General features: G+C 40.4%; 1 protein-coding gene across 1 annotated transcript in view; it reads left to right on the forward strand.

Moving 5' to 3' along the window:
- The first annotated feature begins 1,616 nt into the window (after nucleotides 1-1,616).
- Nucleotides 1,617-14,986, forward strand: part of CCDC126 (coiled-coil domain containing 126) — a 27,512-nt gene continuing 14,142 nt past the window's right edge. The window contains exons 1-3 of the mRNA XM_012804353.2: nucleotides 1,617-1,839; nucleotides 2,224-2,308; nucleotides 11,849-12,231. Coding sequence (XP_012659807.1) covers nucleotides 11,994-12,231 — 238 coding nt within the window. The 5' untranslated portion in view covers nucleotides 1,617-1,839; nucleotides 2,224-2,308; nucleotides 11,849-11,993. The remainder of the gene's footprint in view (nucleotides 1,840-2,223; nucleotides 2,309-11,848; nucleotides 12,232-14,986) is intronic.

Here is a 14,986-nt window from a genome sequence, read left to right on the forward strand (position 1 = left end):
GGATTCAAACCCGCCACCTTGGGTGTATGTGGCTGGCGCCTTAGCCACTTGAGCCACAGGCGCCGAGCCAGGTCACAAATTCTTAAACTCAGGCAATCCACTTGCCTGAGCCTCCCAGAGTGCTAGGATTACAGACCTGAGCCACCTCGCCCAGCCATTCCTCCTCTTTCTTGCTTTCCATTACATTTTAAATTATCTTGTGAAGTATCTCACACATACACTCAAATCTAATGAGATTTCATGTGGAATTGCATTGGGTCTATAGATATATTTGGAGAGACTTGATATCTTTCATTATTGACTCTTTTAGCTGATGATTATCTTATTTATTTAGATCTCATTCAATGTCTCCTGATGTTTTCTTCATACAGTTTTTTTGTTTTTTGAGACAGAGTCTCACTATGTTGCCCTTGGTAGAGTGCTGTGGCATCACAGCTCAGAGCAACCTCCAACTCTAGCGCTTAAGGGATTCTCCTGCCTCAGCCTCCCGAGTAGCTGGGATCACAGGCACTCGCCACAATGCCTGGCTATTTTCTTTTCTTTTCTTTCTTTCTTTCTTTCTTTCTTTATTTATTTATTTTTTGTTGCAATTGTCATTGTTGTTTTAGCTGGCTGGGGCTGGGTTCGAACCTGCCAGCTTTGGTATATGGGCCGGCGCCCTACCCACTGAGCCACAGGCACCACCCATCTTCATACAGTTTTTGCACTTTGATTTATTCCTAGGTCCTTGCTATTTGTTTGGAGCTATTGCACATGGTATTTTTTTTTTTTCTTTTAGAGACAGAGTCTCACTTTATGGCCCTGGGTAGAGAGCTGTGGCATCACAGCTCACAGCAACCTCCAGCTCTTGGGCTTTGGTGATTCTCTTGCTTCAGCCTCCTGAGTAGCTGGGACTACAGACACCCACCACAATGCTCGGCTATTTTTTTTGTTGCAGTTTGGCCGGGCCGGGTTTGAACCCACCACCCGCGGTATATAGGGCCGGTGCCCTACTCACTGAGTCACAGGTACCGCCCTACACATGGTACGTTTTTAAGAAATTAATTGTCTTTTCCTGGCATATACAAATCAATATCAAGTTTAAAACATTTTTGATTTTTGTATCTAACTTGGTTAAACTCTTTTAGTAATTGTAACAATTTACCTGTAGATTCTTTTGGATTTGTCACTTATGTAACTATCGCATTTGTTTAAAAATCATTTTCTTTTTTACTTTTTATTTTTCTTGCCTTATTCCATTGCCTAAAGACCTTGAGTGGCAATAACGGACATTCTTGTCTGCAGCACACTGATCACCACTAAACTCCTTGATCTCAACTCAACAGCATTGACAGGGGTTGAGTTGCTGATGGAGGTTGGGAGTAAGTTGCCTGAGCCCTCCTTCCAGCGTCCTCAGCGAGTTAAGGCGCAGGATACAAATCTAACAGGCTCGTCTTCCAATGCGCAAGGAGCTTGAAGCCGCTCTCTGGTTGCCGCGCAACCGTGTGGTCCTGACCCGCAGTAGGTGCCTGCAGGCTGGAAGCACGTGCCTCCCCTTCCTCGTTCCGGGACTACATCCCCCACAATGCCGCGCGCCGCGGGCGGCCCTCCCCTGAAGTCGGGGAACGGTCGGGCCAGGAGGCGGAGCGGAAGCGGAGTGCGAGGGACGAGAGGAGTAAGATCTCCACAGGCTGGAAACCAACCGCGTCCCGACTCCCACCTCCTCCTTCTCCATCCGCACCTGGAGGCTGCTGCACGAGTGCCGGACTCAGCTGACGCCCGCTAATCGGCTTTCGCTGCGCCTCCTGGCCTCAGAAGCCCAGTGGCTGCGGCGACCGTGACGGGAAGCCCACAGGCAAGGTAACTGGGAGGAGGCTCAGGGGACGCGGCAGGGTCGGCTTCTCTGCCCGCGCTGCCCGCGCTGCCCGCGCCGCTCGCGCCGCTCGCACAGCCCTTCCGCCGGGCTGCCGCTCCTCCCCCGCCGCGCCCCCGGCCGGGATCCCCGCCCCGCCGCGGACCGGACGGGCCAGCAGCCCCCGGCTGCGGCCAGGAAAGCTCTTTGTCCCTTCCTATGGGCCGCGTCCCTGCGGGTCCGGGTCTGACAGCTGCGGCCCCGTCGGCCCGGGGTGGAGAACCAAGTCCGGCTTGGGCTGCGGGAGCCGAACGTGGCGGGCTCGGTCCCGAGCTGCGGGGATGGAGAGCCCGGGCTGCAGCCGCTCTCACTTCTTTTTCTGTTTTTGACAGCTCAGTTCTGTTCTACTTGGAGAGAGAGTGAAAGTCAAATGCCCTTTTTATACTCCTTCTTCAAAACTCATCTCTTCGGTGACTGGTAAGGATGAACTTCAACTACTATGTTGATTGTTGGTTGTGGTGGTATTGAGTAGCTCAGGCAGCCGGATTCGAATCCTGAGTGCTTGCCTTTGTGATCCTGGTTAATTAGAGGCTCAAAGCCTGAATTTTCTCATCCAGGTAAACACACATCTTTAAGTTGTTAGAATTAAGAAATAATACACCTATGACGTCACTAGCTCATTTGATTAAAAGATACTTGAAGGTGATACTTTTATTAGCTATGACTGAAGTGGCCTCTGGACTTAAGACTTGTGCTTTTATTTGTTTAATTATTAGCTCCCTAAGTTGTGTATTCTGCAGTTTATACTTTGTTCACCTTAAACCTAAGCAAGGAATTCTTTGTAAACTTAATTTCCTCCGTTTTAAGATGGCTGAGAATGTTCTTAGGAAATTGATGACTCTGCTTTTCTATGGATCAGCTTCAAAGATAGAAGGATTTATTCACCTCTCCTCTCCCCCCTCAACTGTCCTTTGGGGCTACTTAAAGGAGCTTAAGTGTTTGTTTTGTCAGAATGAGCATTTAGATGTGCTGCAGTCCCTGTCACCTGGCTTTCCTGTCATCACCCTATGCAACTTTTTTTCTACCTCTCTTTGCACCGTCACCCTGATTAATAATTTATCCCCCTGTAAGACTGGTGTTCCCAAGTTGTAGTTTTTGTTTTCCAGACTTGCTGAATGAATGTAATAAATTTGATAAGGAATGACTAGAAAAATTTCACGTTAGTCCCTTTTCTTTTTTTTTTTTTTCCAATTTTTAGCCGGGGCTGGGTTTGAGCCCACCACCTCCGGCATATGGGGCCAGAGCCCTACTCCTTGAGCCACAGGCACTGCCCACATTAGTCCCTTTTCAGTTTTGGTTGTTCTTGCTTGCCCTGTTTTTTCCTGAATTTTCCTGACATTGGTGATGGGTTTCTCTTCATGGAAATCTTTATGATCTTTAATTGAAATTTATCTTTTTTTTTTTTTTTTTCTGAGACAGAGACTCAAGCTATCCCCCTGGGTGGAGTGCCATGGCATCACAGCTCACAGCAACCTCCAACTCCTGGGCTCAAGCGAGTCTCCTGCCTCAGCCTCCCAAGTAGCTGGGACTACAGGCGCCCACCACAGCGCCCGGCCATTTTTTTGGTTGCAGCCATCATTGTTGTTTGGCAGGCCTGGGCTGGGGATTTGAACCCGCCACCTTAGGTGTATGTGGCTGGCGCCTTAGCCACTTGAGCCACAGGCACCGAGCCTGAAATTTATCTTTTATTTAAAATGTTTGCTCTTTGAATTCACACACTGTTGTGCAATATGTGCAATAACTTGTCTTGAGTAAATGCTGTTTTCAAATATATAGTTGTAAGGAAGAAAAGCCAGTGGGCCTGAAAAATTGTGAGTGTACTCTTTAGTGACAGATGAAATATATATATGTGTGTGTGTATACATATATATGTGTGTATGTATACATATATACATACACACATACACACTACAGGCACCCCCCACAACGCCCAGCTAATTTTTAGTTGTAGTTGTCATTGTTTGGCAGGCCTGTGCTGGATTCGAACCCACCAGCTCTGGTGTATGTGGCTGGTGCGTTAGCCACTTCAGCTACAGGCACCAAGCCCATTCACAATATTATTAAAGCACCTACTATGTGCTAAAAACTAGAAATGCAAAAGGTGAAGCAAGACAGAGAGGATTCCTGCTCTTCTGGAGACTATGCTTTAGTAGAAGTGGGACAGTAAACAAAGAAACAAGTTAATTTTAGGTTGTGATAAACTTCTATGAAGAAATTAAGGTTGATGTGTCTGGGGACGTCGACATGAAGTGTGGGGTCAAGGAAGGCCCTCTAAGGAAGTAATATTTGATCTAAGAAAGAGGAGGAAGTACAAAGTCTGGTCCTAGTTTCCTACCAAATATTAGAATTCTTTTCAGACCAGAATCTTGGGAGCAGGCAGCAAATTCTTCAATAACAAATGAGATGAGAATCCCTAGTAAGGAATGGCCTGGTCTGGAGAAATCATGTGAAGTGAACAGAAGGAAACTCATAGGCAAAGAAAGATTTGTGTTCCCCTTTCCTACGGGAATGGCAGTTCAACCATTTGATACACAAGAACAGTAATGATCCCCTATGGTGGTCTTTACACAGAAAATCATATTCTTAATGGTGTTTTCTGATATGAAAGGGACAGTAGCAGGATGAGGTATGGATAAGACCAGGCAGCAATCTGCCAGTGTGTTTACTTAAAACTCATATTAAGCTTTAATTTTTATTTTTTAGAGACAGGGTTTCACTTTGTCACCCAGGTGGGAGTACAGTAGCAAGCTCATAGTTTAATCATATCTCATTGCAGCCTTGAACTACTAGGCTTGAATGATCCTCCTTCCTCAGCCTCCCAAGTACTTAGGGCTACAGGCATGCACCACGGCACCCAGCTAATTTTACAAAAAATAAAAACAGATTCTTACTGTGTTGTACAAGTTGGTCTTGACCTCCTGGCCTCAAGTGATCCTCCCCCCTCAGCCTCTTAAAGTGCTGAGATTACAGGTGTGAGCCACCATGCTTGGCCCATATTAAGGATTTACAACTTCTCAAACTCTAAAATATTCCTTGTTAAGAAACATAAAATAGAAAACAAACATGGGTAATTATTTTTCCTGAATTTTTATATTTATTACAAGCGCTAATGTCTACTTCAACCCACAAGATCTTTGGAAAAAAGTGCTGTTCAAAGCTCTGTAATGCTACTTGCCAAATAGTACACTGCATAAATAATCACATATTTAAGCCATTTTTCAGTAGTTTTTCCCTAGCCAGAGGCCTAAAGGCAAATACATTATTAGTCCAACATAATTAATTACTAGAGAAAAGTAGAGACAAAGAATCAACGAGTATTTAAACCTGAATACCTTTACTATAAAGATAAAGAAAATGAAGCACAGAAAGGATTAATGACCATGCAACACCAACAAATGGAGAAAAATTAGGCATCCAAATTCTAAGCCTAAGACTCCCATGTTTTTCAAAAGGAGAGAACAAAAATCAACTAGCTAGTATGCAACCAGCACTTAAAAAAAAAAAGATAAAAACGATCAGAGTAAACTATACATACTACGGATATTGTTTTGTGAAACTTTTCTTTCAGTGTGCTCTACACAGCTCAGAGATTCTGATAGTTTTCTCCAAAAAAGACTCAGAAATAAGCCCTCTACAGACTTGACTCCGGAATATTATTTCAGGAGAAAGGGCCCTTTCTTAAAATATTTTCTCTACATTATACTGGCTAAGACTAATATGGGGAGGTGGAGAGGGGGGCTGGTTTTAACATAGGACTCAGTCTATCCACTCCATAACTAGGTGTAAGATTCAAACACACTGCCTTAAGAGAAGGTACGATAAAATTCCAACTACAACACAGAAATATGTACTTCAAGATATCATATCATTTTTAGATGGTACATTTGGAAAAGGGAGGAAAGGCTCGGTGCCTGTAGTTCAGCTAGGGTGCCAGCCACATACACCGGAGCTGGCAAGTTCGAATCCAGCCCCAGCCTGCCAAACAACAGTGACAACTACAATCAAAAAATAGCCAGGCATTGTGGTGGTCACCTATAGTCCCAGCTACTTGGGAGAATTGCTTAAGCCCAAGAATTTAAGGTTGCTGTGAGCTGTGACATCATGGCACTCTACCAAGGGCCACATAGTGAGACTCTGTCTCAAAAAAAAAAGGAAAAGACAATAACATTGACGATTACAAAGATAAATAAGAAGAAAATGGTAAAATAAGGATTAAAAATAGAAAATATTAGGACAAAAGGAAAACTACCTACTTTAAAAGGTTTTGTTCTGTAAAATTTGGATTCAGTCAAAAGGCTACACTCAAGGATCCAGAAGTATGTCCTAAACTGCGCCAAATAACACCAGTATAAAAGCCCTTTCCTCAAAACAAGTATTTTTGTAACACATTTAAAAATGTATCAAAAATCTTTAAGCTCATATGCCTTCTTGCACAGTTTAAATAAGTAATTTACTTATTTACTCTCTAGCTCTCTGTTATCCTTATAAAATACATGCATTATATTTCTCCTTTTTTTCCATATATTAAGCTTTAAAAAATAGTTGGGCCTTGTGGCAGGTGCCTGTAGTCTCAGCTACTTGGGAGGCTGAGGCAAGAGAATCGCTTAAGCCCAAGAGGTGGAGGTTTCTGTGAGCTGTGGTGACACAGCACTCTACCCAGGGTGACAGCTTGAGGCTCTGTCTCAAAAAAAAATGTTACTGTGAATGAATGACTGAGCAAATAAATAAACGGAGTGCTTTCATGCTTTCAATGAAACTGCATGTAGTAAAGGTTGTGTTTGAGCCTGGGCCTTTGTGGACCCCTCCTTTCCAAATTCTTTTTTCTGACAGTGTGTAATGTGTTTTAGCTGATCATGGTGAAAGGTCTCTACTTTTAAAGATCTTGTATTTATCCTTGTTTTATTTCATATTTTTTTCTATTTTAGTTTTTTATCAGTTTAAACAACTAAGACTTTTAAAGTCTTTTTTGTAGCAACTTTGTGATAGTTTGATTTGTGTGAATAAAGCATTTTTGAAACTTTAATGGTCCAATTGATAATTTAGTAAATAGTCCAAGTTCAGCATGTTCAGGATTGTAGGATCATTGTCCTAAACTACCTTTACTATTTTCTGTTTACATTGTTTTAAAGCAAAACAGAACAAAGCTTCATTTGATGTTATAATTGTTCCATTCTTTACAAATACAATCTTTATAGGGGAGATAAGGGAGAGATGTACTCTGGTGTAGAAGAAAACTAGATTTCTTTATTTAAAATCTGAGGGGATTAGAATTTTTTCTCAGGTTCTTCCAGCTTCCAAATGGATAATTGAAGATTTCTGTCCTCTGCCTCTCTGTTCCCCAGAATCATTGCAGGAAGGTCACATTGCTGCTTAGGAGAAGGTGGGAGTAGGTTCAGGGATGTGTTTAAAAATAATAATAAGGTGTTTCTTAGTGACTGCTGATTGTTCATCAGGCTCTTAGTATAATATGGTCTCAGTGTAAGTCATGATATTCTTGTCTGTAAGGGACCTGGTACTTAATTAAGGAGACAAGGCTCACACACATGATTGGATGATATGATGTGTAAAATCAATTGGTAGAGAGCAAATGTGCTGTGGAAGTTAGAAGATCAATGTGGGGTGGAATAAGGTAATGAGGTTTTGAAGTCCTTCCAGCTGAGGTAGCATTTAAACAGATAATCTAGTCCCCTTTTAGGCTATTTGGAGAATGAACTGTTCTTAGCAGCAGCATGGTGTTATGTCATCTTTTAGGACTGGGTAGTTCTTCAGTGACTTAATCCAGTGAAATATTTCATTTGTCCACAAATTCTAAGTCAAAACCTTTTGAAGCCTGCAACCTCTCTGAGAGGTGGTCATAGCTCATAGCAACCTCAAACTCTTGGGCTCAAGTGATCCTCTTGCCTTCGCCTACCAGCAGCTGGGACTACAGACACCCACCACAACGCTGGCTAGTTTTTCTGTTTTTAGTAGAAATGGGATCTCGATCTTGCTCAGGCTGGTCTCAAACTCCTGAGCTCAAGCAAACTACCTGGCTCAGCCTCCATGAGTACTAGGATTACAAGTGGAAGCCCCTGAGCTGGGCAGGTCAGAAAGAATGTAGTGGACACACTCTGTTGCCCTTCAGACCTAGCACTTTACTGGCACTTCATTTTAAGTGTGGCTCTTCTCCTTGATTCTTCTACCTTTGTGCCATATAGACTTTAATTTCTTTTCTAATTTCTGCAGCTAGGTAAGAACTTTCTCCTGGGAATCCTAAAAATATTCAGAAGTTTATCTTAGGCCAAAATAATAAGGATGATGAAGGTGGTGATGATTTTATTTTTAGTTTTAAAATAATCCAGTTGTTGCTTGGGATGAATTTGAAGTTTGTTTGTTTACTTAGTGATTAGTAAACAAAATAGTGGTCTAGAAGTTAAGATTAAAAAATTATTAAGAGTATGGACTATTAAAAAAAGAGTATAGACTATTTTGGTGGAGGAAGGACTCTGTATTAAAGACTATGCCTAAATGGTAGCTCATTTTTAGTTAGTGACTTTATCTTGACCTAGGTGGCCTTCCAGGCACTGGATCAATACTTGAAACAAAGAAAAACTGGGGAGGTTCAAAGTACAAGTTCCTCTCTCTCATTTGCGGCTTTGAACATTGAACAGAAAGAAGATATATTGAATCTTTCCTTTTCTTTCTTTTTCTTTCTTAAGGATTGAGGCTATGAACTATTTTATTTTCAATCATTAAATTAAATTACCTGCAGTTGCTAAAGAATTCAAAACTTCTTGTCTCTCTCTCTTTTTATTGAAATCAGAGACATAGAACAAATGTATTCAGGGTGATACTAAGCACTGAAGAGGTACCAGTTGAGATTGCTTTCTCTTCACTCTACCTCCACCCTTGCCTAGTAAATATGAGGCCTGGCCTGCTCTGGCAGAAATGACTTTGGTTCCAGCAGAGGTCACTTGTTTTTTGTTCCCCTCCTCCTTTGCCTTCAAGGTCATTATGAAGTCTATTAGCAGGATGTCTATGTCACAGGTAATGAACTGTAGTAGTAGCCCTACTACAGCTTTTGTTGCTGCCTCATGAAAATATTTGAGATTTAGCTGGTGGTGCTCAAACTTTGCTGCATATGGAGTTACTTAGTGTTCTTTAAAAAATACTGATGCCTGACTCATATCCCCAGACATTCTAATTTAATTTGTATAGGATGTGATTTTAAAAACAAAAACTCTAGGTGAGTTTAACGAGAAGCACTCCTTGAGAAGAAACCAAAGGCAGGCTTGTCTCCTTTTAGAAATCTTAGTCACTTCTACTGGCTTTGGTTGGAATTGCTTGTGGAAATAAACCTTAGATACAGTAGTTTTCAGGCCTTTTGGGGTTGCTTCAGGTAGTCTTCATGAGCTTTTGAAATGCTTAGCCTATCAGGCACTGGTTGACTTAAGGCCATCTTTTTAACTTGGAGAAGTCTCCAGAGTATCCTTTCTTCCTGGTAGTTCCTGTAACTCCTTTACTCCTTGGTGTTCTAGCGCAAAAGGGATTAAGTGCTCCGCATTTCTTACCTTTTTGCTATTCCCAAAGACAGACTCTTTTCATACTAAATATCTTACTTCTTACTACTATATAAAAACATGTAACAAACACTAAAAAGTTACAAAGCGTATAAATTGGTTACTGTTGTAGCCCCTGTAGAAGTTCTTGACTTTCTTCTTCTTCTTTTTTTTTTTGAGATAGTCTTATTTTGTCACCCTTGGTAGAGTGCTATGGTATCATAGCTCGCAACAATCTCAGACTCTTAGGCTCAAGCATTTCTCTTGCCTTAGCCTCCCAAATAGATGGGACTATAGGTACCTGCCATAACGCCCAGCTATTTTTAGAGATGGGGTCTTGCTCTTGCTCAGGCTGGTCTTGAACTCCTGAGCTCAGGCAATCCACCTGCCTCATCCTCCCAGAGTGCTGGAATTACAGGCATGAGCCACCATGCCAGGCCTGACTTCCCTCTGAGATAGGCATCTGGAATGCTTTTATTTTGTTGAGGGCTGTGCTGAGCAGACACAGTCCATGCAGTCAAGACCGTGGAGACCTTTCATTCATCAAGGCCTCGTTTCTGAATCTAGTGGCACAATCAGGCCTTACTATACAATCAATACAGAGCAATATGAGCCTATAGTTCACAACGTAAATCTTTGGGCCCCTAACACTGAATAGCACTTGGTTGAAACTAGGCCTCTTTATTCCCTGCAATTAATGAGTCTGGGGGTGTTTCGTCACCAGCCAGGCCTCTGCCTTTTCCTCTATGTATGCTTACTTTCTATTCTGATGCTAGTACCACCATTCATCCTTTAAGGAGACTGCAAGGTGGTGAGCAGCCTGTCATTTTATTTTTACTTTATTTTTTTTGAGATAGAGTGTTACTATGTTGCTCTTGCAGAGTGCTGTGGCATCGCAGTTCACAGCAACCTCAGACTCTTGGGCTTAAGTGATTCTTTTGCCTCAGCCTCCTAAGTAGCTGGGACTACAGGCCCCTGCCGCAACACCTGACTATTTTTTTTTGTTGCAGTTGTCATTGTTCGTTTAGCAGGCCCAGGCTGGATTTGAGCCTGCCAGCCTTGGTATATGTGGCTGGCGCCCTACCCTCTGAGCTATAGGCACCACCTGATTCCATTATATTCTTGAGATTTGCTACTTTTTGAAGTTTTGTAAAACCTATGAATTCTCACAGAGCTAGATTATGAACCTTTGGAATTTTAGCTCTTGCCAGAGTTTAGGTAACTGAAGTCATTAGGCCTGGATAAAAATCTTAGGCAGGTTAACCTAAATCTTAATTTGATTGTCTTTAAATTGAGTATAGTAACAATAGTAATAACATCTTCCTTGTGGTGTTATTGTAAACATTAAACGAAATAACACTCATGAAATTTTTACCTTAGAGTTAGGCACATAATAAGAGCCTGTTACTATTGTATTTATTGTCTTTGCCTTAGTAAAGGGCAGTGATTAAAAGCTTGAGCTTTGAATCTGGTCTCTACCACTGTGCAGTTTTAAGATGTTGGCTAAGTTATTCAACTTCACCTTCCCTGTTAAGTGAGAATATTATTAGTATGTGATGTGATGATAAAATGAGTTAATTTGTAAAAGGTGCTTAGAGTAGTATCTTAGTAAGTGATACGGTAAAATGGTTGTTGTCATTAACTCAAGTTCCCTCTTTGCCCTTGGTTTGATCCTTCCACTGGGTGGTAGCAGAAATAGCATAACACAAAGGCAGGTCATACTTGAGGAGACAGAGGAGCCAGTAAAGATTTATGAATGAAGAATAAATGTAATATAAATATGAGAGTTGTCTGGAAAGTATTCAGCCACGTATGCCTCTTTTTCATAGTACATGGCTGAATACTTTCCAGGCAGCCCTCATAAAAAAAACTTCAGACATTTTTGCTTGAAAAATCACTTTGTGTGGGTGGCGCCTGTGGCTCAGTGAATAGGGTGCCAGCCCCACATACTGAGGGTGGCGGGTTCAAACTCGGCCCTGGCCAAAACAAAAAAATAGCTGGGCGTTGTGGCGGGCGTCTGTAGTTCTCGCTACTAGGGAGGCTGAGGCAAGAGAATCCTTAAGCTCAAGAGTCTGAGGTTGCTGTGAGCTGTAACGCCACTACACTCTACCAAGGGCGATGTAATGAGAGTCTGTCTCAAAAAACAAACAAACAAAAAAACCCCCAAAGATTTTTATGACCATGGGGACATTTTTTTCAAATATTTTCAATGAATTGACATTTATTTCTGATTTAAATTCTGAAAAAGTGTGTAAATAAAACTGATAAAAGACCAGAAAGCTTACTTAGTGTTGGAGAAAGTTGACAAAGAAGAGGATAGAGTTCCAAATCAAAACTGTAGAATCTTTTCTTTATCGTTGTCTGTTTTGTTACTGATAGAGATTAAGACTAATCACTTTTTCCCCCCTTAATTTTACAGAGTTAATAGAATGGATACAACCTTGGTGAAGATGAAGAGTATACAATATTAGAGGAAATATTTTTCTTTTTTCTTTTCAAAAGTCTTGTTTGGTGGCTTGTCTCCAGTTATCATTTTTCAGCCAAGTCTGTTTGCTCCATCAGAAATGTTTCTTACAATTTCAAGAAAAAATATGTCTCAGAAATTGAGTTTACTGTTGCTTGTATTTGGACTCATTTGGGGATTGATGTTACTGCACTATACTTTTCAACAACCAAGACATCAAAGCAGTGTCAAGTTACGTGAACAAATCCTAGATTTAAGCAAAAGATATGTTAAAGCTCTAGCAGAGGAAAACAAGAACACAGTGGATGTGGAGAATGGTGCTTCTATGGCAGGATATGGTAAGATAACTGTAGAATATTTCTAGTCTCCTCCTGTCCCCATTTAAAGATAATCATGGAAATTGAACTCATTACTTCATGCACAGGTATTTATAAAATAGTTTTTTTGTTTTTATTTTGAAAATCTTCAAACATCCTGAAAAACAGAGATAATATGATAAATACTCATATGTTCATCACCTAGACTTAATAATTATTAACATTTTGTACTTTTTAATTATTGAAGAATTTTAAAAATAAATTATAGAAATTATAATTTTATATTGCTAGACATGTATCTCTTTAAAATACATATTTAAAAAGAACCTTCTACATAATACAATAACATTATTGTACCTAGTTTACATTTACATTTTCCCGATTATCCCAATATAAGCAATCAGTTGTATAGCATTTATTATTTCTAAAAAGCAGGATTTGCCTGTATCACTGGTATTGTTTATTGCTATTCTCTCTTTTCCATACTGGATCCCCGCTGTGTTTTAAGTTCCTTATCATGCCATGTTATCTCTTGCCTATAAGACTTTAAAGAAAAAGAGAACAGAATGGTTCTGTTTGTAATTTCTGTAATTTAAAAAAGGTAGTTCTTCCCACTCCAAATAGTCCACAAATTTCCCATTTTTAGAGCCACTCATTTTAAATGCTTTCATTTCATTTATTTGGCGTTTACTACATATCTAAATAATATATGCACTGTGAGCTACTTCTTAGTTTTTCAGTTACAAGCATCATCTGTTAACTTCCCACTATGCAAGAGTTCAGTTTTCTTTTTCACTCAGAAATGCATTCCACCCACCCCTAGGCTGGAATGCATGTACATGCCCTTCTTGTCTTGCCATTTTACCTTCATAGTTTTTATTAGGCTAATGTTCAGTGTTTGCACTGTTATGACTGTGTTAATGGTATTCATTACTGAGCCATGTTCAGCATACCTCAGAGATACTGCAGGTTGTGTTTCAGACCACTGCAATAAAGTAAATATTGCAGAAAAGGTAGGAGTCACACATATTTTTTGGTTTTCCAGTTCATACAAAAGTTATGTTTATACTATTATAATCTAGTAAGTGTGCAATAGCATTATGTATGTAAAAACAATGTACATACCTTAAAGAATACTTCATTTCTAAAAAATGTTAACAATCATCTGAGCCTCCAGTGAGTCATTTTTTTGCTGGTGGAGGATCTTACCTTGATGTTGGTGGCTGGTGGCTGAAGGGTGGCTGTGGCAGTTTCTTTTTTTTTTTTGCAATTTTTGGCGGTGGCTGAGTTTGAACCTGCCACCTCTGATATATGGGACCAGCGCCCTACTCCTTTGAGTTACAGGCACTGCCCTAAAACTAGGAGTAGATTCCATTTCAAAAAGTCACCTCTTTATTTTATTTTTATTTTTATTTTTTTTTGCCAGGGCTGGGTTTGAACCCACCACCTCTGGCATATGGTGCCGGCACTCTACTCCTTGAGCTACAGGTGCTGTCCTACCTCTTTATTGATTTGTAAGAACCAACTCATTATTCATTCAAGTTTTTTTATTTTTTTTGGCCAGGGCTGGGTTTGAACCCACCACCTCTGGCATATGGGGCTGGCGCCCTACCCTTTTGAGCCACAGGCGCCGCCCATTCAGTCAAGTTTTTATCATGAAAGTGAAGCAATTCAGTATATCTTCAGGCTCTACTTCTAATTCTATAGTTACTTTCTCCATTGAATCTTGAACCCCTCAAAATCATTTATGAGGATTAGAATCAATTTCTTCTAAACCTCTGTGAATGTTGATATTTTGACTCCTTCTATGAATCACGAATGTTCTTATTGGTATCTAGAATGGTGAATCTTTCCAGAAAGTTTTCAATTTATTTTCCCAGATCCATCAGAGAAATCACTATCTATGGCATCTATAGTCTTATGAAAACATATTGCTTAAATATTAAGACTTGCGAGTTGAAACGACTCCTTGATCCATGGGCTGCAGAGTTGTGTTAGCAGATAAGAAAACATTAGTCTTCCCATACATTTCTTACGTCTCAATAAGAGTTCTTAGGGGACTAGGGGCATTGTCAATGAGCTATAATATTTTGAAATGAACTTGAGATGAATCTTCATTTCAGATGAATGAACCTGAGCAGTAGATCTCAACATTGAGCTTGAAATATTTAGTAAACCATACTATAAATAGATGTGCTATCATCTAGGTTTTGTTGTTCCATCTATAGAGCACAGGCAAGGTAAATTTAGCGTAATTCTTAAGGGCCTTAGGATTTTTGGAATGGTCAATAACTTCAACTTAAGTCCCCTGCTGTATTAACTCCTAACTAGAGAGTAAGCCTGTCCTCCAAAGCTTTGAAGCCAGGCATTAACTTCTCTCTAGCTATGACAGTTTCAGATGATTATCTTCCAATGGAATGCTGTTTTTTGTCTGCACTGATAATCTGTTGTTTAGTGTAGCCCTTCATCAGTGATCTTAGCTTGATGTTCTAGATAGCTTGCTTTATAGTTCAACATCAGAAATTGCTGCTTTACATTGCACTTTGATGTTACGGAGATGGCTTCTTTCCTTAACCTCTGTTAGCTTTAGATTTCTCTTCTACAGGTCCTCACTGTTCTCAGCCTTAATAGAATTAAAGAGAGTTAGCGCCTTGCTCTTGATTAAACTTTAGCTAAAGGGAATGTTAATGAAATGTGGCTGATTTGATTTTTTATCCAAGCCACTGAACTTTCTCCATATCAGCAATAAGAGTGTTAACTTTCTTTTTTTTTTTTT

This window comes from Otolemur garnettii, unplaced genomic scaffold (assembly GCF_000181295.1).
Source record: "Otolemur garnettii isolate 467f Iridium unplaced genomic scaffold, OtoGar3 scaffold00028, whole genome shotgun sequence".
NCBI lineage: Eukaryota > Metazoa > Chordata > Mammalia > Primates > Galagidae > Otolemur > Otolemur garnettii.